The 24,448-nt window shown below is 43.9% G+C and overlaps 1 protein-coding gene across 1 annotated transcript in view; it reads left to right on the top strand.

The window, feature by feature from the left end:
* Positions 1-24,448, top strand: part of LOC139407863 (leucine-rich repeat and fibronectin type-III domain-containing protein 2-like) — a 183,353-nt gene that overhangs the window by 148,222 nt on the left and 10,683 nt on the right. The window contains exon 4 of the mRNA XM_071151733.1: positions 22,420-23,816. Coding sequence (XP_071007834.1) covers positions 22,441-23,816 — 1,376 coding nt within the window. The 5' untranslated portion in view covers positions 22,420-22,440. The remainder of the gene's footprint in view (positions 1-22,419; positions 23,817-24,448) is intronic.

Raw genomic sequence — 24,448 nt, 5'->3', positions numbered from 1 at the left:
TATGCTTGTGTGAACACAGGTTAAGCTAGCCCAAGGCCAGTCTAACCCAGGGCCAAGAACAATGAAGGGTAAAAAGGCCTACTGTGGGTCTTCTCTGCTACTCAGTCCTGAGATGGGTTAGGTCTGTATTGAAAATCTGCTACGATAATAACTTTACTTCCCATTAGTCGACATAATTGCATCTTCGTGAGCGTTCCATTATCCCTGTATTAAATGCCCCGTCATAATTTCTTGAGTGACTTATTGTTTAGGTATTGCCTACATCCCAGAAGTGATTCCGCTTATTTATCTTCTCATCTCTTTCACAGCAGTACTGTGTGGCTCCAATTCAGATGGAACGGCAAAGCACTAACCCCATCATGACATCCACCATCTCATCCTACAGTCTTATCAGTATATTCCATTTTCCATTTCTACGGATCGCATTCTTGGATTTGACCCTATACTGTGTTCTTATGATTATTGTTTGGGAAGTTTCAAAGAGACAATGGAATACCATTTTGTTTCTGGCCAGATGGGACTTCTTCACAGGCTAGCTATAACCCCCTCTGGGCAGCCACTGCATAGCCACTGCAGTGACTCCACTGTATTTCATTATTCCAATGAAGTATATACTGTGTGTATATATATATATATATATATATATATATATATATATATATATATATATATATAGTAGAGAGGCACAGATAAACATAAATACTTTTTTATGTATAAGGGGTAGATCATCTTTAATATTGCAGATATATTGTAGCTTCCATCAATGTAATTGTCTGCATCACTTCCAATCCCCCATATATTTTTTTGCAAATACATACATATATGTCATGACGTTGGCCTGTGTGTAAGGTTTATGACCCCACCCCCCCATAAATACCTTTATCCCTTCCCTCTCTCTCTGACTCTACTGAAGGACTCTTGAATAGCCTTTGTTAGGAGAAGTCTATCTTTAATTCTGTGAATAACACTTGCATCTTTTATCAATGTTTATTATGCGTATTTCTGCAAAATTACCGGATGTTTTGGAATCAAAACATTACTGCACGTAACGCGCCAATGTAAACTGAGATTTTTGGATATAAATATGCACATTATCGAACAAAACATACATGTATTGTGTAACATGATGTCCTATGGGTGTTATCTGATGAAGATCATCAAAGGTTAGTGATTCATTTTATTTATATTTCAGATTTTTGTGACTCCTCTCTTTGGCTGGAAAATGGCTGTGTGTGTTTTTGTGACTTGACTCTGACCTAACATAATCATATGTTGTGCTTTCGCTGTAAAGCATTTTTGAAATCGGACATGATGGGTAGAATTAACAAGATGTTTATCTTTCATTTGCTGTATTGGACATGTTAATGTGTGAAAGTTACATATTTCAAAAAAATATTTTTGAATTTCGCACACTGCCTTTTCAGCGGAATGTTGTCGAGGTGTTCCACTAGCGCAACCCCTGCCCTAGAAAGGTTAACTTTACAGCTACCCCCTACTTTTTTCAATTTCCGCCTAAAGACATACCCAAATCTAACTGCCTGTAGCTCAGGCCCAGAACCAAGGATATGCATATTATTGGTTTCATTTGAAAGAAAACACTCTGAAGTTTCTGTAAATGTGAATTGAATGTAGGAGAATATAACAAAATAGATCTGGTTTAGATAATACAATAAAAAAACATACATTTTTTAATTTTTATTGTTGTATCATCATCTTTAAAATGAACAAGACAAAACAAACATTCAGAAAGGATGATGGGGACAATTTCAGTGAAAAACATAAGAGGGCAACAGTACTTGTGCAAAGTTTCAGAATGATAACTTCCAAAATGAGTGTGCTACATTACATTTATCATGAAGTCACCCAGGTGTCCCACACAAGTAGCCCAAATGTACCCAAGTGGCCAAATTGGTGAAGTTATACATTTTGAATGGAATAAATATATACAAAATACCAAAATGGTATTCTAACACACGCCCCCCAAAAAATGGAGAAAAAACATGAAAAAAAAAATATATACATTTACAAAATAACACTTTCAATATTTGGAAGACCCTCAGTCCTCTACACAATATTGTGCTGCTGATGCCAGGTGCCATAGCAGTCTCTTTCTGCTGTAAAGCAGAGGGTCACCAAGCATGTAGTGCAGGTGATGGGGGACTTCATTTAGCAAAGAACACAGGGACGCCACCATTCTGTGCCTTTTTGGCCCTGAGGCACATCTATGCAGAAATACATTTGGGCAGATGAACACCACTTGTGGCAGGAGCTGGATGAACCAGCTTCAGTGGGGGATGGACACCTTGGCACTGGGGGCTCCCATTCGGAATCAGTGTCACTGTGAAAGAAAATGTTCAGTTAGAATAGTTTCACATATATATTTACCTATACCTGTATCAACAGGTAAAATAAACAGATATATACAGTATATGCACATCTTTTTTTAAATATATGTTCCTTTTTTACTTTCTAACCCTGACACCCCTCCCCTAATTGGTGTAAACTAGTGAACACAATGCTTAGGCTTCTACTTCCAGTTTATACATACTATAAACTTTACGGGCACAGTCTATTTTACAATAGTTGTATTTTGTTTGTTTTTACTTCTGTCCTTCATCTAACCTCAACCTCTCCCATCTATTTATTTCACAAAAGTGCTGAACCATGATACCTTTTAAGGACACAGTATGGTTTACATTAGTTGTTATTAGTTGTTATTATTCCCAACCTTCGGCTCCATTCAACCCCTCCCATCTATTTCTTAACATCATCTACAATGGATTTAACACCATCCATATTGAATTGAACACCATCCACATTAGATTTAAAACCATCCACATTAGATTTAACACCATCCACATTAGATTTAACACCATCCATATTGAATTTAACACCATCCACATTGAAGTTAACACCATCCACATTGAATTTAACACCATCCACATTGAATTTAACACCATCCACATTTAAGTTAACACAATCCACATTGAATTTAACACCATCCACATTGAAGTTAACACCATCCACATTGAAATTAACACCATCCACATTGAATTTAACACCATCCACATTGAAGTTAACACAATCCACATTGGATTTAACACCATCCACATTGGATTTAACACCATTCATATTGGATTTAACACCATCCACATTGGATTTAACACCATTCATATTGGATTTAACACCATCCATATTGGAATTCTATTTGCCATTTGTCAACTGTGCTGTGATGTTTCACAAAAGTTCTGAACCTTTCTATTCTCATAAAATAAAATAAAAAGTATTATTATATTATATTATTGACCCTGTAGAGCTATCTGCAGAGTTAGCTCCAGGTAAATGTTGCAATTCTTCAGTCATTCGCGGACCTGTGACCAAAAACAAGCTGCATATGGACAGTACCAAAACAAATGATCTAATGATTCTGTCTCTTCGCATACAAATCTGCAGAGCTGGGAAGGTTGTATCCCCCATATATATAATATTGGTTTCAAGAATTTGGGATATTAATTTGATAAATTCAAAGTTTTGAATCAGGCATTGTTTTGCCTATTAGTTCATAAACCATGTGACATGAAATCAGTACGTTGAAAATCTCTTCCCAACTATTTTGTAATCTATATGGCACAGCTGTCAATTTTTGGTCCTTAAATGAAACTGGTATTCTTTTTTATTTGTCTCAATTTTCTTTAACCAATTATGGTCTTTAATGCAGGGCTGACAGACAGGTTCCCTACTTTTTCCCCCTTCCACTTTCCTCTTCCATTTTTGTGGTAATGCTACAATTAGTTTCAGTTTTGGGTAGATTAGATATTTCCATATATTTGTGTTACATAACTCCACCAGTCCTATTTATGATATAATTTACAAAGATGATACCTTTTTTAAACATTTAAAAAAAAATATATATATATATTTTTTAATCTATTAGTATATTTGAGTTTAACCACAGTATTTGTTGTATTATTTGGTATTGTATTATTTTTTCTGGTGGATTAAATTGAAATTACAAACAACTTTCTATGGCTTGTTGTAAAAATAGCGATATTTGGGAGATTATTTCCTTTTCAAATAACTGAAAGTGCAAGTTTGTAATCTGAATAAAGGGAAAAAGGCCATTCTTGAACATGGGGTGAGACATTCTTATTAATTTGCTAGAGAACCAGTTCGGATTTAAGTATAACTTTTGTATGACTGAAGCCTTTAGTGAGAGGTCTAATACTTTAATATTAATATTTAATCATTTGTGCCCTCCGAATTCATATTAATTCTATAAATAGGCACGTTTAATATTGTCTGACTTGCCGTTTCAAAGAAAATGGATACTTTTTCCTCATATAATTGAATTAACTGTTTGGTAAGGTGTAGGCAAGCCCATAAGCAAATAGGTAAACTGGGATATGACTAAATATTTAATCAGGGTGATTTTTCCACAAATAGACAGGTATTGTCGCTAGGTGTAGCAAGATCTTATGTCTTTTCGCTAACTTTCTATTAAAATGTTTTGGAGTGAGATCATTTATTTATTTTGGGATATGTATACCGAGTATTTCCACATCACCATCACACCATTTTATTGGTAAACTGCACGGTAATGTAAATGTTGTATTTTTTTGTGACCCAATATGTAATATAGCACAACAATTTTGTTGTAATCCAGAGAGGTTAGAAAATGTATCTAGATTCTCTATGAGGCTGTGGAGAGATACAAATTGTGGATGTAAAATAAAGCATGAATCATCAGCGTACAATGACACCTTCATTTTTAAGCCCTGGATTTCTAACCCCTTGATATTATTGTTGGATCTGATTTGAATAGCTAACATTTTGATGGCCATAATACATAGATATGCCAATAGTGGACAACCTTGTGGACAACCTTTACTCATCTTGACAGTTTAAATCTTTCTAAGAAGTAGCCATTATTTACTATTTCACACCTAAGGTAATTATGTAGGCCTTCATTGTAAATAAGAATTTGTTCTTAACTGACATTCATGGTTAAATAAAGGTTAAATATACATATATTTTTTAAACTATACATTACTTAAAAAAAAATGTACCCCTTTTTCTCCACAATTGGTAGTTACAGTCTTGTCCCATCGCTGCAACTCCCGTACGGTCTCGGGAGAGGTGAAGGTTGAGAGCTGTGCATCCTCCAGAACATGACCCCCCAAGCCGCACTGCTTCTTTGACGCTTAAACCGGAAGCCAGCCACACCAATGTGTCGGAAGAAACACCTGATGACTGTGTCAGCTTGCATGCTCCCGGCCTGCCACAGGAGTCACTAGAGTGCGATGGGACAAGGACATCCCAGCTGGCCAAAGCCTCCCCTAACCCAGACGATGCTGAGCCAATTCTGTGCAGCCTCATGGGTCTCCTGGTCGCGGCCGGCTGCGACACAGCCTGGGATTGAACCAGGATCTGTAGTGACACAGCTATCACTGCGATGCAGTGCCTTAGACCGCTGCACCACTCGGGAGACCCCACTATACGTGACTTTAACCCATTTTATAAGAGATTCTCCAAAATTTGAAATGTTCCAGGTATTTATATATAAACTCCAGTCGTACTTTATCAATGTATCGTCCATGTAAAAATCCTGTCTAATTCGAATGAATAATATCCAACAATACCTTTTGAATTCTAGCCGCTTCACATTTTGCTACTATTTTTGCATCACAACACTGACGTGTAAGGGACTTCCAAATTTTTAAAAGGACTGGATCTTTATATTTATCACTTGTATCCTGTTTCAGTAATAATGAAATCAGACCTTGTTGAGTGTCCAATAATCTACCATTTACATAGGAGTGGTTAAAACATGCTAATAATGGTCATCTGAGTATATAAAAAAAAAGTTTGGTATACCTCCACTGGTATCCTATCCAGCCCTGGAGTTTTCCCAGATTTAAAGGCTTTAATTGCATCAAGAAGTTCCTCCTCTGTAATTTTGCCTTCACATGAGTCTTTCTGTTCAGCTGTTAATTTTAAAATCCATACAATTAGCTTCAGTTAGAGGAGATGGATGAGACTGAAACGAAAACATATGCTTAAAGTACTTTGCTTCCTCTTTCAAAATATAATTTGGTGAATCATGGGTGACATTTGTAACAATTATTTTTTGTAGCATCTTCTATGTTGAAGATTTTTTTTTTATTGTGCATTTTTCTACATATTCCATCCAGTTTGCTTTATTTTATAATATATTACACTTAATCTTTCTTGAATAAGTTCCTCCTTTTCTTTTTTCGTTTTCCTCTAACTTATTCTGAGCCTCTATGGTTACAGTTTTATTGCTATCTATCTATTCTGTTAGCCCTTCTATTTATTTTGATAACTATTTTGACCTACATTTATTTTGTTTTAGAGCTGAGTACTGAGTTGCATGGCCTCTAAAGGCACATTTAAATGTGTCCCATGCAATAAGGGGATCTACTGTAAAAATGTGTTATATATTCCTCTGTCCTAGTTAAAAACAAGGTATCATCCAATAGGCTTTGATTAAATTTCCAATATCCTCGCACATGTGTAAATTCAGTAAGAGTAATATATATGCCAATTATCTGATGGTTCGACCGTATTCTTTACATAAAGACTGTTTATGGATGGGCATTTTTTACTGTAAGCAGTTCCTCTAGATAATTTATGCTTCTTTTAGTTTCCGAAACTGTCCATGCAGAGCGTCACTTCCAGAAAAGCAGCAGGACTTTCTATGCCACTTGTATTGACTTGGAAACATACAGTAAAGTAATATCAGGGCCTATTCGTATTTCATTGCTGTTTAATTGCTCTCATTACCTCGAGATTGCTTTGTGCTCTGTCAATAATTATTTTCTGCGATAATTAATCACTTTTTTTCCCAACTGTACGCATGCAGTTATCTGCAGTACAGTACTCAAAGTACCCTTGAAGGCCCTGTGTGAAGCACTTCTACAAAGACGAGGCTTAACCACAAAAGGAAACATTACAAAAGTGGGCCAACAACACTTGTGCTGAATTTGTTGTTCACAAAAGCACCGGAAGAATCCCAATGGAGAAAGCCATTGATCTTCTCAAGGCCAATAACTTCCACTCCACTCAAAGCCATTTACAAAACTATGATGAGTAGATGACCTTGGAAAGCATGCTGTGCCAATAGAAGTCAATAGACACCGCAACATATCAACAACTGTGTCTGTAGTGAAATCTTTTTGTGATTTTAGCTCAATTTCTAATCTTCTTTTAAAAAATGAATGTTGCTTCACCACTTTTGATTAGTTTAAAGGCTAGAGCACACTGGATAAGATCTGCCTTTTAATATTGTTTTGCTCAGAACCCAGTGAACTTCATACTCTCTGAACTATAGGCAGAAACTTAAGCAGGAAGCACCCGTGTTAAAGACTGTTCAATGTTGGTCTGACCAGTTGGAATCTCTGCTTCAAGATTGTTTTGATCAAGTGGACTGGGATATGTTCCTTGTCGCCTTTAGGAATAATATCGACGTATACATTGACTCTGTGACTGGGTTCATCAGGAAGTGCATAGGGAACGTTATTCCTACTGTGACGATTAGAACTTATTCTAAACAGAAACTGTGGCAGCATTTGCACAAATCTAAAAGCACAAACCACCACATTTAACCAGAGCAAGGTGACTGTAAGGGACTGCAAGGGACGTGTACAAACAGACCATCTATGAAAGGGTTCTGGCAGCCTGCAGGCCAAATTTGACCCACGGTGGTTTTATTTGCCCGGTCTACAGCTGGATCTGGTTGATGATCCCCGATCTATGACCTCCGTAATGCAATCAAAGAGGCAAAATGTCAGTACAGAGACAAAGTGGAGTCGCAATTCACTGGCTCAGACACGAGACACATGTGGCCACATCGCAGACACCGACACCTCACATCCGGACCTAAACACCTTCTTCGCTTGCTTTGAGGAAAATAACACAGAGCCATTTAAGTGTGTTAACCATTCCAAGGCAGACGGGAATATCTGTCAATACTTTTCTCTCTCTCTTTCGCCATCCCTTTGTCCATCTCTGCCTTTCTGTGGCCTTGTGTCCCTCTGGTCCTCTTTGGGATCTACACTGACTCTTTTTAAATGTGATTCCTGCTTGTGTATGAGCATGCAGGCTTCGTGTGGGAGGACGTGGGAGGCTGTCTGACACACACTGATAAGAGCGGAGTCACATCTCCAGGTCCCACTCAGAGAGAGAGAGAGAGAGAGAGAGGCTGGCCAGGAGATAAGAACAAATGGTTATAGGAAATGCTATAGGCAAGAGCCATATGATTGGACGATGAACAAAGTCAGAACAGCAGTGACGAGTGTGGGATGATGGTCCCTGTTTGAAGTGTGGTGTTGAGCGCTGCTATATTTACAGATGATGAGGATGAGGAGGATGAAGGCCTGTGGGTGCTTTGTCTTTCATTCACAGGCTCACTGCCATTCTCATCACAGCAACAGGAATAGCACTGGTGAGTTGGTGACTAACACTGTCCTGTTATCAGTGATATTACTGACATACAGTCTCTTTCTCTCTTTCTTTACAAACTGCCGTGCTAATCTTGTTTCGCCTCGGGTGGGCAGCTTATTCTCACTTACCACTGGGAACACAACAAACTCCTCTCCCAAAGAGATTATGAGTTCATTTTTGTTGGACAGTATTTGTTTAATGCTCTTCATTTGATTAGTTATTCATTAGAGCGGACCAGAGGTGAGAATGCAATACCAGGGGAAGGCCCTAACTGACTGAGCTGCCAGATGGGCCAACTACAGCTGACCACCCAACCAGGGAGACCAGGGGCACTGAGGGGACGTTGTGGGGGTCGGCTTATACAGATGCTCCCTGAGACACAGAGCTCTCTATCTCATCCCATTACCTGTGACTATGATCCACTAGGGATGCTAGCTGGGAACTATCCCCACAAGGATAGTAAAACAAGAAAAATTCTCCCTCTTGGGGACGTTTCCCAGATCCCTATGAGGACAAAGGCTATTTTAAGCTTAGGGGTTAGGTTTAGGGTTAGGGTTACAATTAGGGTAAGGGTTAGGGTAAGGGTAAGGGGTTATAGGTTTAGGAGCTAGGTTTAGGATTTGGGTTATGTGTCTCACTCGCTCTCTCGCTCTCTTGTTCTCTCTCCCTGCAGCCTGTAATCGTCCAGAGTATTCTCCTCTCAGAGATCTGGCCATGAAGCCCGCTGATCTGTGGCAATGTGATCTATGGTGCTAAGGAGATGGAGACTATAACCGAATAGCAGGCATCTCAAAGACTGCTCTATTTGACCAAGGAAGGATCCAAATGCTGGCCTGAGCCACTGGTTCATATATTTCATTTAGATTCTTAATTTTGGAGCAGGCAAAAGTAATCCCCTTTATATATCTTCCCAAAAGAGCCATTTATTATCCCTGAAAGGCATCCTTTGCCATGTCACACCAAAGAAGCCTTTGAGTAGGTGAACCAAGCATTAGCTGATGAGGTTAATTAAGCAGACAGTAGAGGAGCTATCCATTGTGTCACCTCCACTTCCAACAGCCATTATTAATATTCATCTTTTCTATGGAGATTACTTGTCAGGAGAGAGAGAGAGAGAGAGAGAGAGAGAGAGAGAGAGAGAGAGAGAGAGAGAGAGAGAGAGAGAGAGACCAGCTTTGTGAATCAAGAAGCTCTGGTGTTATTAAAATGAGGGAGACAGAGAGACAGGGCTCTGTAAGGGAGAGGGAGAGAGTGTTTTCTTTTCTCCTAGTTAGCTGAATAAGCTCATCTTTAGCCCAGGCTAGCTGTTATGAAAACCCTCCCTGACACTTTTCATAAATGAGATCAGTGTTGCCTGAGAAACCCATGCAGCCATGCGGTAAGAATTAAAATGGCACTGCAGAAAAAAAAGGTAACACATCACGGGAACGTGGCCTTACAGGGTGTGATGGTGTGTGTGTGCATTTGTCTGTCTGTCTGTGGAAGGATGCTTCATTTAACAAGCCTAGTGACCCACAGCTCTCTACTCCCTCCCCTTTACCCTGTGCCCTGTCATTTAGACCTCTTTCCCGCCCCAAATCACTGACATTTCCCCTAAACACTTAAACCGTCTCCATCAACTTGGTAATTCACTCTCTAAGTGCACACTCAGTTGCAGACTCTGCAGCCCTCTCTTCATGAAGGGTATGGGAGATTTCAGTCTGAAAGCTACTTAAAGCCTTTTCACTAAACCGCTAGCAGAAGAATGCTAATACAGAGCCCGTCTCCCCATGTCTTGAAGATTAAATAAAGTATCTCTGCTGATCCAGCTTCTGCGGCTTCTCCAGACAAAGACTCACACCCGGATCGAGGCATTTACACTGGATCTCTGTGTCTGCAACGTGACAGAGATGTGATTTTCATATGCATACAGGCAGAACCCTCTCAATTCAATATCTTCATCTGACTAGGACCATGATGCACACCATCCTAACATGCATTTACAATCCAATATATTAATCTCACTAGAAACATGCAGTGTGTAGTCAGAACGTACAGCACAAGTGCAGACAGACAGGCAGTATCCACATAGTCTTGTTCATTGTCAATGTAAATGGGAGAGCAGGTGTGGGTGAATATATCAATATCAGCCTCACTTTTTTTCTGAAGACTTTTATTTAGATATGAGATGTACCGGCCTGCAAAACCAATTATAGAACTGCAAATACCCACATCTGGATGTGATGTGGAGGCTTGATATTTATCTGGGTTGGAAACATGTTACCTCCAGCTGAGAGTCTTAATGAGAGAGATACTTGTGAAACATTGGAAGAAACTGGTAAGAATATCATATCCATGGAAATATGCATCATCGTATCTTTTTCAAGAAGCATAGGTAGAGCTCTTAGACTATAGCCCAGCAAACATTGCCTAACACCCAAACAGTCAGCACCCCAACAAGAACATCATAACGGCAACAACAGATTTTCCCCTGAGGAAATTATGATTTGACAATAACAATGAATAATACAAGAATGATAAGAAACGAGTTAGCTACTTCAGTACAAACATCATTCTATGTGGTGAGTTATACAATGGACGAAGATCTGGGTTCCTTTTAAGTATCCGATGCCAAGCGCATAATCTCCCTTTACCATCGGTCCTATTAGCCAATGTACAATCAATGGAAAATAAAATAAAATAAACTACGATCACGTATATCCTACCAACGGGACATTAAAAACTGTAAGATCTTACGTTTCACTGAGTCATGGCTGAACGACGTCATGAATAACATACAGCTGGCGGGTTTGACGCTGCATCGGCAGGATGAAGCAGTAGCCTCTAGTAAGACAAGGGGTGACGGTCTATGTATATTTGTAAACAACAGCTGGTGCACAAAACCTAAGGAAGTCTCGCGGTTTTGCTCGCCTGAGCGGGACTCTCATGATAAGCTGTAAGACAACACTATTTACCAAGAGAGTGTTCATCTATATTCTTTGTAGTTGTCTATTTACCACCATAAACCGATTCTGGCACTAAGACAGCACTCAATGCCAGAACAACAACCTCTCCCTCAACGTGATCAAGACAAAGGAGATGATTGTGGACTACAGGAAAAGGAGGACCAAGCACACCTCCATTCTCATTGACGAGGCTGTAGTGGAGCAGGTTGAGAGATTCAAGTTCCTTGGTGTCCACATCACCAACACACTATTATGGTCCAAACACATTAAGACAGTTGTGAAGAGGACACGACAAAACCTATTCCCCCTCAGGAGACTGAAAAGATTTTGCATGGGTCCTCAGATCCTAAAAAGGTTCTACAGCTGCACCATCAAGAGCATCTTGACTGGTTGCGTCACTGCTACATCTACAAGACCCTGCTAGGTAAAGCCCCGTCTTATCTCAGCTCACTGGTCACCATAGCAGCACCCACCCGTTGCACGCTCTCCAGCAGGTATATCTCACTGGTCACCCCCAAAGCCAATTCCTCCTTTGGCCGCCTCTCCTTCCAGTTCTCTGCTGCCAATGACTGGAACGAACTACAAAAATCACTGAAACTGGAGACACTTATCTCTCTCACTAGCTTTAAGTACCAGCTGTCAGAGCAGCTCACAGATCACTGCACCTGTACATAGCCAATCTGTAAATAGCCCAAACAACTACCTCATCCCCTACTGTATTTATTTATTTATTTATTTTGCTCCTTTGCACCCCAGTATTTCTACTTTGCACATTCATCTACTGCACATCTACCATTCCAGTGTTTAATTGCTATTTTGTATTTACTTCGCCACCATGGCCTATTTATTGCTTTACCTCCCTTATCTCACCTCATTTGCTCACATCGTATATAGACTTGTTTTTCTACTGTACTGTTTTTCTACTTGTTTTTCTACTGTTCTACTGTTTTTCTACTGTTTTTCTACTGTATTGTTGACTGTATGTTTGTTTTACTCCATGCATCTGTGTTGTTGTATGTGTCGAACTGCTTTGCTTTATCTTGGCCAGGTCGCAGTTGTAAATGAGAACTTGTTCTCAACTTGCCTATCTGGTTAAAAAAAGGTGAAATAAATAAAAAATTAAATAAAACTGCCTGGTATGGCAACTGCTCGGCCTCCGACTGCAACACACTACAGAGGGTAGTGCGTACGACCCAGGGGCCAAGCTTCCTGCAATCCAGGACCTCTATGTTAGGCGGTGTCAGAGGAAGGCCCTGAAAATTGTCAAAGACTCCAACCTCCCTAGTCATAGATCGTTCTCTCTGCTACCGCACAGCAAGTGGTAGCGGAGCGCCAAGGCTAGCTCCAAAAGGCCTAGACTTAAGAATCCTGAAAGCCATAAGACTCTTGAACAGCTAATCAAAGGGTTACCAATAACCCTCTTTTACTCTGCTGCTACTCTCTGATTATTATCTATGCATAGTCACTTTAACTCTACCTACATGTACATATTACCTCAATTACATTGACTAACCGGTGCCCCCGCACGTTGACTTTGTACCAGTACCCCCTGTATATAGCCTCCACATTGACTCTGTACCGGTACCCCCTGTATATAGCCTCCACATTGACTCTGTACCGGTACCCCCTGTATATAGCCTCCACATTAACTCTGTACCGGTACCGCCTGTATATAGCCTCCACATTACCTCTGTACCGTAACACCCTGTATATAGCCTCCACATTGACTCTGCACCGGTACCCCCTGTATATAGCCTCCACATTGACTCTGTACCGGTACCCCCTGTATATAGCCTCCACATTGACTCTGTACCGGTACCCCCTGTATATAGCCTCCACATTGACTCTGTACCGGTACCCCCTGTATATAGCCTCCACATTGACTCTGTACCGGTACCCCCTGTATATAGCCTCCACATTGACTCTGTACCGGTACCCCCTGTATATAGCCTCCACATTGACTCTGTACCGGTACCCCCTGTATATAGCCTCCACATTGACTCTGTACCGGTACCCCCTGTATATAGCCTCCACATTAACTCTGTACCGGTAGCCCCTGTATATAGTCTCCACATTGACTCTGTACTGGTACCCCCTGTATATAGCCTCCACATTGACTCTGTACCGGTACCCCCTGTATATAGCCTCCACATTGACTCTGTACCGGTACCCCCTGTATATAGCCTCCACATTGACTCTGTACCGGTACCCCCTGTATATAGCCTCCACATTGACTCTGTACCGGTACCCCCTGTATATAGCCTCCACATTAACTCTGTACCGTAACACCCTGTATATAGCCTCCACATTGACTCTGTACCGGTACCCCCTGTATATAGCCTCCACATTAACTCTGTACCGGTACCCCCTGTATATAGCCTCCACATTGACTCTGTACCGGTACCCCCTGTATATAGCCTCCACATTGACTCTGTACCGGTACCCCCTGTATATAGCCTCCACATTGACTCTGTACCGGTACCCCCTGTATATAGCCTCCACATTGACTCTGTACCGGTACCCCCTGTATATAGCCTCCACATTAACTCTGTACCGTAACACCCTGTATATAGCCTCCACATTGACTCTGTACCGGTACCCCCTGTATATAGCCTCCACATTGACTCTGTACCGGTACCCCCTGTATATAGCCTCCACATTGACTCTGTACCGGTACCCCATGTATATAGCCTCCACATTAACTCTGTACCGAAACACCCTGTATATAGCCTCCACATTGACTCTGTACCGTAACACCCTGTATATAGCCTCCACATTAACTCTGTACCGTAACACCCTGTATATAGCCTCCACATTGACTCTGTACCGGTAACCTGTATATAGCCTCCACATTGACTCTGTACCGGTACCCCCTGTATATAGTCTCCACACTGACTCTGTACCGGTACCCCCTGTATATAGCCTCCACATTGACTCTGTACCGTAACACCCTGTATATATCCTCCACATTGACTCTGTACCGGTACCCCCTGTATATAGCCTCCACATTGACTCTGTACCGGTACCCCTGTATATATCCTCCACATTGACTCTGTACCGGTACCCCCTGTATATAGCCTCCACATTGACTCTGTACCGGTACCCCCTGTATATAGCCTCCACATTGACTCTGTACCGGTACCCCCTGTATATAGCCTCCACATTGACTCTGTACCGGTACCCCCTGTATATAGCCTCCACATTGACTCTGTACCGGTACCCCCTGTATATAGCCTCCACATTGACTCTGTACCGGTACCCCCTGTATATAGCCTCCACATTGACTCTGTACCGGTACCCCCTGTATATAGCCTCCACATTGACTCTGTACCGGTACCCCCTGTATATAGCCTCCACATTGACTCTGTACCGGTACCCCCTGTATATAGCCTCCACATTAACTCTGTACCGGTAACCCCTGTATATAGCCTCCACATTGACTCTGTACCGGTACCCCCTGTATATAGCCTCCACATTAACTCTGTACCGGTACCCCTGTATATAGCCTCCACAATGACTCTGTACAGGTACCCCCTGTATATAGCCTCCACATTGACTCTGTACCGGTACCCCCTGTATATAGCCTCCACATTGACTCTGTACCGGTACCCCCTGTATATAGCCTCCACATTGACTCTGTACCGTACCCCCTGTATATAGCCTCCACATTGACTCTGTACCGGTACCCCCTGTATATAGCCTCCACATTAACTCTGTACCGGTACCCCCTGTATATAGCCTCCACATTTATTCTGTACCGGTACCCCCTGTATATAGCCTCCACATTAACTCTGTACCGGTACCCCCTGTATATAGCCTCCACATTGACTCTGTACCGGTACCCCCTGTATATAGCCTCCACATTGACTCTGTACCGGTACCCCCTGTATATAGCCTCCACATTGACTCTGTACCGGTACCCCCTGTATATAGCCTCCACATTGACTCTGTACCGGTACCCCCTGTATATAGCCTCCACATTGACTCTGTACCGGTACCCCCTGTATATAGCCTCCACATTGACTCTGTACCGGTACCCCCTGTATATAGCCTCCACATTGACTCTGTACCGGTACCCCCTGTATATAGCCTCCACATTGACTCTGTACCGGTACCCCCTTGTATATAGCCTCCACATTAACTCTGTACCGGTACCCCCTGTATATAGCCTCCACATTGACTCTGTACCGGTACCCCCTGTATATAGCCTCCACATTAACTCTGTACCGGTACCCCCTGTATATAGCCTCCACATTGACTCTGTACCGGTACCCCCTGTATATAGCCTCCACATTGACTCTGTACCGGTACCCCCTGTATATAGCCTCCACATTGACTCTGTACCGGTACCCCCTGTATATAGCCTCCACATTAACTCTGTACCGTAACACCCTGTATATAGCCTCCACATTGACTCTGTACCGGTACCCCCTGTATATAGCCTCCACATTGACTCTGCACCGGTACCCCTGTATATAGCCTCCACATTAACTCTGTACCGGTACCCCCTGTATATAGCCTCCACATTGACTCTGTACCGGTACCCCCTGTATATAGCCTCCACATTGACTCTGTACCGGTACCCCCTGTATATAGCCTCCACATTAACTCTGTACCGGTAGCCCCTGTATATAGCCTCCACATTGACTCTGTACTGGTACCCCCTGTATATAGCCTCCACATTGACTCTGTACCGGTACCCCCTGTATATAGCCTCCACATTGACTCTGTACCGTAACACCCTGTATATAGCCTCCACATTGACTCTGTACCGGTACCCCCTGTATACAGCCTCCAAATTGACTCTGTACCGGTACCCCCTGTATATAGCCTCCACATTGACTCTGTTCCGTAACACCCTGTATACAGCCTCCACATTGACTCTGTACCGGTACCCCCTGTATATAGCCTCCACATTGACTCTGTACCGGTACCCCCTGTATATAGCCTCCACATTGACTCTGTACCGGTACCCCCTGTATATAGCCTCCACATTGACTCTGTACCGGTACCCCCTGTATATAGCCTCCACATTGACTCTGTACCGGTACCCCCTGTATATAGCCTCCACATTGACTCTGTACCGGTACCCCCTGTATATAGCCTCCACATTGACTCTGTACCGGTACCCCCTGTATATAGCCTCCACATTGACTCTGTACCGGTACCCCCTGTATATAGCCTCCACATTAACTCTGTACCGGTACCCCCTGTATATAGCCTCACTTGTTCTTTTCCTGCTGATGTTGAATTATTTTCTATTTTTTACTTAACACTTATTTTTCTTCACTTTTTAAAGCATTGTTGGTTAAGGGCTTGTAAGTAATAACTTCACTGTCAGTGCATGTGACTTGACTTGATTTGATTTTATAACATAAGAGTAATCATGCTGTCGTGGCCGCGGTGCTACCAACATTCTATCATGAGTTCCATTTCTTCCCTAAGGCAACTTATTAGCCCATATTGTTAGCATATTATCTGTGATAATGTTCTGATTCACCTGCCAGTGGGTGAGCATGTTAAAAGCTATCCCTGTGTTGATGTCTTCCCAGCTTCCCATGAGTATCCTGATTACAACCACTGTGTGCTGGTCAAATTATAATCCCACCCTCCCGGCAGTGCCACACATAGCTTGTCAATCTCTGCGGTTTTCCTAACTGCCTGACTTCAAATCAATCCATCTTCCCTAGGATCCGTATTGGATTCGTCCTTGAATCGTGATTTTGGCTGAGTGATTTAAGCCTTCCCCCTGGCATCCATGGACTCCATAGCATTGGGCCCATGTTATCCTGTGATTGAATTATCCTATTTTCAATGTACTGTGACTACTGTGGCTGGCTGGGTCAATGCACAGATGACTCTAAGGTCAAGCCTCCTCTCTTATCCATCCTTCCTTAGGTTCGCCGCTGCTCTTTTCACCGGGCCAATGATTAGCCACCTCCATTTACTGGAGTACAAAAGCCTCAGATGCTTTGTGTTGACAAAGGTTTTTGGAATTCTGCCACAAGTCGATATGAATACAAATGTGGTCAAATGATGCAAAAAATACACTGCTTTATAGCATATGCTACTTCATATGGAAATCCTTGTAAGATAATATATGAGAGAAAGAGAGAGAGAATTAATAGCTTTGGCTCATGGGGATAAGGATTTGATGGGTATATAAGGTTATAGAGGTGTGTGTGTGTGTTTGTAGGCTATATGTGTGTGTGACTGACATTAACAAAGCAGACAGGAATATTAATGAAGGACGTCATAGACATGGGGGGGCAGTTGTGTTCCACATGACTGCATACCTATTTGTCTCTAATGAGTGGTCACAGACAGGGGCATAGGTATGTCCTCTCTAATTTGATCTCTGAGGAATGCTCATTTATTTTAGGCCAGTCTCCCCTCTGTCTATTGCTTCATTATTATATACCTCTACCAACTGATCTAGAGTCAGTTCTGTACGGTGTCTCTAAGTGCCTGCTGTCCAATGCTCTGGGCTTGAGTTATTATCCAGCATTCCCTGATTACATTGAATATATTATGATTAAAGTATATTATCTCCACCTGAGTGAAACATCCATCGTTGGAATTGACCCGTGTCACATGACTTCCCCGTTAGAGAGCACTACGGTTTCCTCAGAGGGACACTTCATAAATGACAGAAGCCACTAAATAAATAGCCAACCTTTTGCATGATGAATGGCTCTATCATAAATGCAGTATAGTGTTTCAGACAAATTGTCCATGGTAAATCTAAATGAGTTGATGTCCCAGAGGAGCTCCATTTATGACTGTCTTATGGCTAGCTGTTAGTAGATAAGTTATTTAATTTATATTGTTTTGTCTTTGAAATGATTAATTCTGAGCCACCGATTTGCTGTAAAGATTCCCTCCCACACAGCCCTCACACAAAGACAGATGCACGCACACAAATACACACACACCCATCCACCCACAGACAACAGATCAAACCTAGTTCAAATCCATGTGCATTTGATGACAGCTTTTGAGTCTGATCAAAGTGCAGTCTAATCGATACACATCAAGATGCCCTGTGGCGGCTGTCAATAACAGGCCACAAAACCCTACTGCAGTAACCTGTCCACAACAGGCCCCAAAACCCTACTGCTGTAGCCTGTCAATAACAGGCCCCACAACCCTACTGCTGTAGCCTGTCAATAACAGGCCCCAAAACCCTACTGCTGTAGCCTGTCAACAACAGGCCCCAAAACCCTACTGCTGTAACATGTCAACAACAGGCCTCAAAACCCTACTGCTGTAACCTGTCAACAACAGGCCTCAAAACCCTACTGCTGTAACCTGTCAACAACATGCCCCAAAACCGTACTGCTGTAGCCTGTCAATAACAGGCCCCACAACCCTACTGCTGTAGCCTGTCAATAACAGGCCCCAAAACCCTACTGCTGTAGCCTGTCAACAACAGGCCCCAAAACCCTACTGCTGTAACCTGTCAACAACAGGCCCCAAAACCCTACTGCTGTAACCTGTCAACAACACGCCCCAAAACCCTACTGCTGTAGCCTGTCAATAACAGGCCCCACAACACTACTGCTGTAGCCTGTCAATAACAGGCCCCAAAACCCTACTGCTGTAGCCTGTCAACAACAGGCCCCAAAACCCTACTGCTGTAACCTGTCAACAACAGGCCCCAAAACCCTACTGCTGTATCCTGTCAACAACAAGCCCCAAAACTATACTGATGTGTCAACAACAGGCCAAAAAACCCTACTGCTGTAGCCCGTAAACCACAGGCCCCAAAACCCTACTGCTGTAGCCTGTCAATAAAAGGCCCCAAAACCCTTCTGCTGTAGCCTGTCAACAACAAGCCCCAAAACTATACTGATGTGTTAACAACAAGCCCCAAAACCCTACTGCTGTAACCTGTCAACAACAGGCCCCAAAACCCTACTGCGGTAACCTGTCAATAACAGGCCACAAAACCCTACTGCAGTAACCTGTCCACAACAGGTCCCAAAACCCTACTGCTGTAGCCTGTCAATAACAGGCCCCACAACCCTACTGCTGTAGCCTGTCAATAACAGGCCCCAAAACCCTACTGCTGTAGCCTGTCAACAACAGGCCCCAAAACCCTACTGCTGTAACCTGTCAACAACAGGCCTCAAAACCCTACTGCTGTAACCTGTCAACAACAGGCCTCAAAACCCTACTGCTGTAACCTGTCAACAACATGCCCCAAAACCGTACTGCTGTAGCCTGTCAATAACAGGCCCCACAACCCTACTGCTGTAGCCTGTCAATAACAGGCCCCAAAACCCTACTGCTGTAGCCTGTCAACAACAGGCCCCAAAACCCTACTGCTGTAACCTGTCAACAACAGGCCCCAAAACCCTACTGCTGTAACCTGTCAACAACACGCCCCAAAACACTACTGCTGTAGCCTGTCAATAACAGGCCCCACAACACTACTGCTGTAGCCTGTCAATAACAGGCCCCAAAACCCTACTGCTGTAGCCTGTCAACAACAGGCCCCAAAACCCTACTGCTGTAACCTGTCAACAACAGGCCCCAAAACCCTACTGCTGTATCCTGTCAACAACAAGCCCCAAAACTATACTGATGTGTCAACAACAGGCCAAAAAACCCTACTGCTGTAGCCCGTAAACCACAGGCCCCAAAACCCTACTGCTGTAGCCTGTCAATAAAAGGCCCCAAAACCCTACTGCTGTAGCCTGTCAACAACAAGCCCCAAAACTATACTGATGTGTTAACAACAAGCCCCAAAACCCTACTGCTGTAACCTGTCAACAACAGGCCCCAAAACCCTACTGCGGTAACCTGTCAATAACAGGCCACAAAACCCTACTGCAGTAACCTGTCCACAACAGGTCCCAAAACCCTACTGCTGTAGCCTGTCAATAACAGGCCCCACAACCCTACTGCTGTAGCCTGTCAATAACAGGCCCCAAAACCCTACTGCTGTAGCCTGTCAACAACAGGCCCCAAAACCCTACTGCTGTAACCTGTCAACAACAGGCCTCAAAACCCTACTGCTGTAACCTGTCAACAACAGGCCTCAAAACCCTACTGCTGTAACCTGTCAACAACATGCCCCAAAACCGTACTGCTGTAGCCTGTCAATAACAGGCCCCACAACCCTACTGCTGTAGCCTGTCAATAACAGGCCCCAAAACCCTACTGCTGTAGCCTGTCAACAACAGGCCCCAAAACCCTACTGCTGTAACCTGTCAACAACAGGCCCCAAAACCCTACTGCTGTAACCTGTCAACAACACGCCCCAAAACACTACTGCTGTAGCCTGTCAATAACAGGCCCCACAACATACTGCTGTAGCCTGTCAATAACAGGCCCCAAAACCCTACTGCTGTAGCCTGTCAACAACAGGCCCCAAAACCCTACTGCTGTAACCTGTCAACAACAGGCCCCAAAACCCTACTGCTGTATCCTGTCAACAACAAGCCCCAAAACTATACTGATGTGTCAACAACAGGCCAAAAAACCCTACTGCTGTAGCCCGTAAACCACAGGCCCCAAAACCCTACTGCTGTAGCCTGTCAATAAAAGGCCCCAAAACCCTACTGCTGTAGCCTGTCAACAACAAGCCCCAAAACTATACTGATGTGTTAACAACAAGCCCCAAAACCCTACTGCTGTAACCTGTCAACAACAGGCCCCAAAACCCTACTGCGGTAACCTGTCAATAACAGGCCCCAAAACCCTACTGCTGTAACCTGTCAACAACAGGCCCAAAAACCCTACTGCTGTAACCTGTTAACAACAGGCCCCAAAACCCTACTTCTGTAACCTGTCAATAACAGGCCCCAAAACCCTACTGCTGTAACCTGTCAACAACAGGCCCCAAAACCCTACTGCCATAACCTGTCAACAACAGGCCCCAAAACCCTACTGCTGTAACCTGTCAACAACAGGCCCCAAAACACTACTGCTGTAGCCTGTCAATAACAGGCCCCAAAACACTACTGCTGTAACCTTTCAACAACAGGCCCCAAAACCCTACTGCTGTAACCTGTCAACAACAGGCCTCAAAACCCTACTGCTATAACCTGTCAATAACAGGCCCCACAACCCTACTGATGTGTCAACAACAGGCCCCAAAACCCTACTGATGTGTCAACAACAGGCCCCAAAACCCTACTGATGTGTCAACAACAGGCACCAAAACCATACTGCTGTAGCCTGTAAACAACAGGCCCCAAAACCCTACTGCAGTAACCTGTCCACAACAGGCCCCAAAACCCTACTGCTGTAGCCTGTAAACAACAGGCCCTAAAACCCTACTGCTGTAGCCTGTCAACAACAGGCCCCAAAACCCTGCTGCTGTAACCTGTCAACAACAGGCCCCAAAACCCTGCTGCTGTAACCTGTCAACAACAGGCCCCAAAACCCTACTGCTGTAACCTGTCAATAACAGGCCTCAAAACCCTACTGCTGTAACCTGTCAATAACAGGCCTCAAAACCCTACTGCTGTAACCTGTCAATAACAGGCCTCAAAACCCTACTGCTGTAACCTGTCAATAACAGGCCTCAAAACCCTACTGCTGTAACCTGTCAATAACAGGCCCCAAAACCCTACTGCTGTAACCTGTCAATAACAGGCCCCAAAACCCCACCGCTCTAGAGATCCTCACAGATAGTTTACATGAGATTATGATTGTCTGCCACAATGAAAGGAGAAGTAGACTGCGTACTATGGAAGAACTAATCATGTCTTTCTTTCTTTATCCTCTCTCTCTATTCTTCTCTTCTTTCTCTCCCTCCACCTCTCTCTCTCTTCTCCTATGTTCTATTCTCTTCTCTCTCTCTCATCTCTCTTTCTGTATGTCTGTCTGTCTGTCTGTCTGTCTGTCTGTCTGTCTGTCTGTCTGTCTCTCTCTCTCTCTCTCTCTTTCTCTCTCTCTCTCTCTCTCTCTCTCTCTCTCTCTCTCTCTCTCTCTCTCTCTCTCTCTCTCTCTCTCTCTCTCTCTCTCTCTCTCTCTCTCTCTCTCTCTCTCTCTGTAGATTCCTTTGTGTGACTCTACCATGGACCACATCCTCTGTTGCCTGCTGGTCCTGGGAACCGCAGTGTTGATGGCCCACGCATGCCCAAAGTACTGTGTGTGCCAGAACCTGTCCGAGTCCCTGGGGACCTTGTGTCCCTCCAAAGGCTTGCTCTTCGTCCCACTGGACATCGACCGGCGCACTGTGGAGCTCCGGCTGGGCGGAAACTACATCCTCCGCATCACCCAGCAGGACTTTGCCAACATGACTGACCTGGTGGACCTGACGCTCAGCCGCAACACCATCAGTTACATCCAGCCCTTCTCCTTCAGTGACCTGGAGACCCTGCGCTCCTTACACCTGGACAACAACCGTCTCATAGAGCTGGGTCCCGATGATCTCCGGGGCCTGGTCAACCTGCAGCACCTCATCCTTAACAACAACCAGCTGGGACGCATCTCGGACCGGGCCTTGGAAGACCTGGCACCCTCCCTAGAGGATCTGGATGTGTCCTACAACAACCTGAGGAGCCTGCCCTGGGACTCAGTCAAGCTGATGGTCTCTCTCCACCAGTTGAGTCTTGACCATAACCTCCTGGACTTCATCCCTGAGGGGACCTTTACTGATCTAGAGAGACTGGCTCGCCTGGATCTCACCTCCAACCGACTGAAGAAGCTGCCCCCAGACCCCATCTTCGCCAGGGCCCAGGATTCAGTGATGATGACCACTCCCTATGCCCCCCAGCTGTCCCTTGGCATCGGGGGGAACCCCCTGCATTGTAACTGTGAGGTGCTGTGGCTGCGACGGCTGGAGAGGGACGATGATCAGGAGACATGCGCTTCCCCTTCCAACCTGAAGGGGCGCTACTTCTGGTATGTGAGGGAGGAGGAGTTTGTGTGCGAGCCACCCCTCATCACTCAGCACACCCACAGGATGCTGGTGCTGGAGGGCCAGATGGCCAGCCTGAGGTGCGAGGCCATTGGAGACCCCACCCCCACCATCCACTGGATGGCCCCTGACGACCGTGTTCTTGGCAACTCGTCCCGAACCGTCGTCAACGGCAACGGCACCCTGGAGATTCTCATCACCACCTCCAAGGACTACGGTACCTTCACCTGCATCGCAGCCAACGTGGCCGGGGAGTCCACCGCCTCAGTGGATCTGTCAATCATCCAGCTGCCCCACCTCAGCAACGGCACCGGTCAGGCCTCACAGCCCAAGTCCCGCCTCTCGGACATCACCGGCACCACCAGGATAAGCAAGGGGGTTCCAAAGACCCCCCCGGAGAAAGTGGTCACTGTGTTAGAGGTGACAGCCATTTCAGCCTTGGTTAAGTGGACCGTCAGCAAGACAGCGCCCAAGGTAAAGATGTACCAGCTCCAGTACAACTGTTCCGACGATGAAGTCCTCATCTACAGGTAACAAACCTTCATTTTCAGAGAAGTAGGAACACCGATAGCTTTGATCTATGAGGGAACAAAAGATGGAGGAGACGCTCAATACACATGTTGTTTTAAGACAACAGTCGACTTGTTTTGTTTACCTAAAGATAATGTCTCTCAGCTTTCACAAAAGATGAATGATGAAGATGAATTGTGCCAAACAGTAAATCATGCTGTTTACACTAAACAAAATACACAGTATCAATAACACTGCCATGTGTACAGAACCAGCAGCTTTCATACCCAGTTTTCCATAACAATATAGCCTACAATGGTGTTGTTAATCCTAAGTGATCCATCCATCATCCATTGTTTCTGTCTGTCCGTTGAATTGTTCGACAGCGAAACAACTCACTTCACTTTCTACTGCCTTTTTCATCATCTGATGTTTCGGTCGCTAAGCATCAGCTCCATTATGCTAAGTAGGCCATAAATAAGGGAATTTCATCCCTAAGCTTAATGGATGGATATTCTGTCAATCCACTACAGCAGCTATTTGATGAGGCTGAAAGTGTATTACAGGAAGCTGATATATAGTATATTAGCACATCTCCAAACGACTGTGAAACCAGTTGGAAAGGAAATCCAATTATTTCATGCCATTTAAA

Source organism: Oncorhynchus clarkii, chromosome 4 (assembly GCF_045791955.1).
Source record: "Oncorhynchus clarkii lewisi isolate Uvic-CL-2024 chromosome 4, UVic_Ocla_1.0, whole genome shotgun sequence".
Classification (NCBI taxonomy): Eukaryota; Metazoa; Chordata; class Actinopteri; order Salmoniformes; family Salmonidae; genus Oncorhynchus; species Oncorhynchus clarkii.
This window is presented reverse-complemented; position numbering and strand designations above follow the sequence as displayed.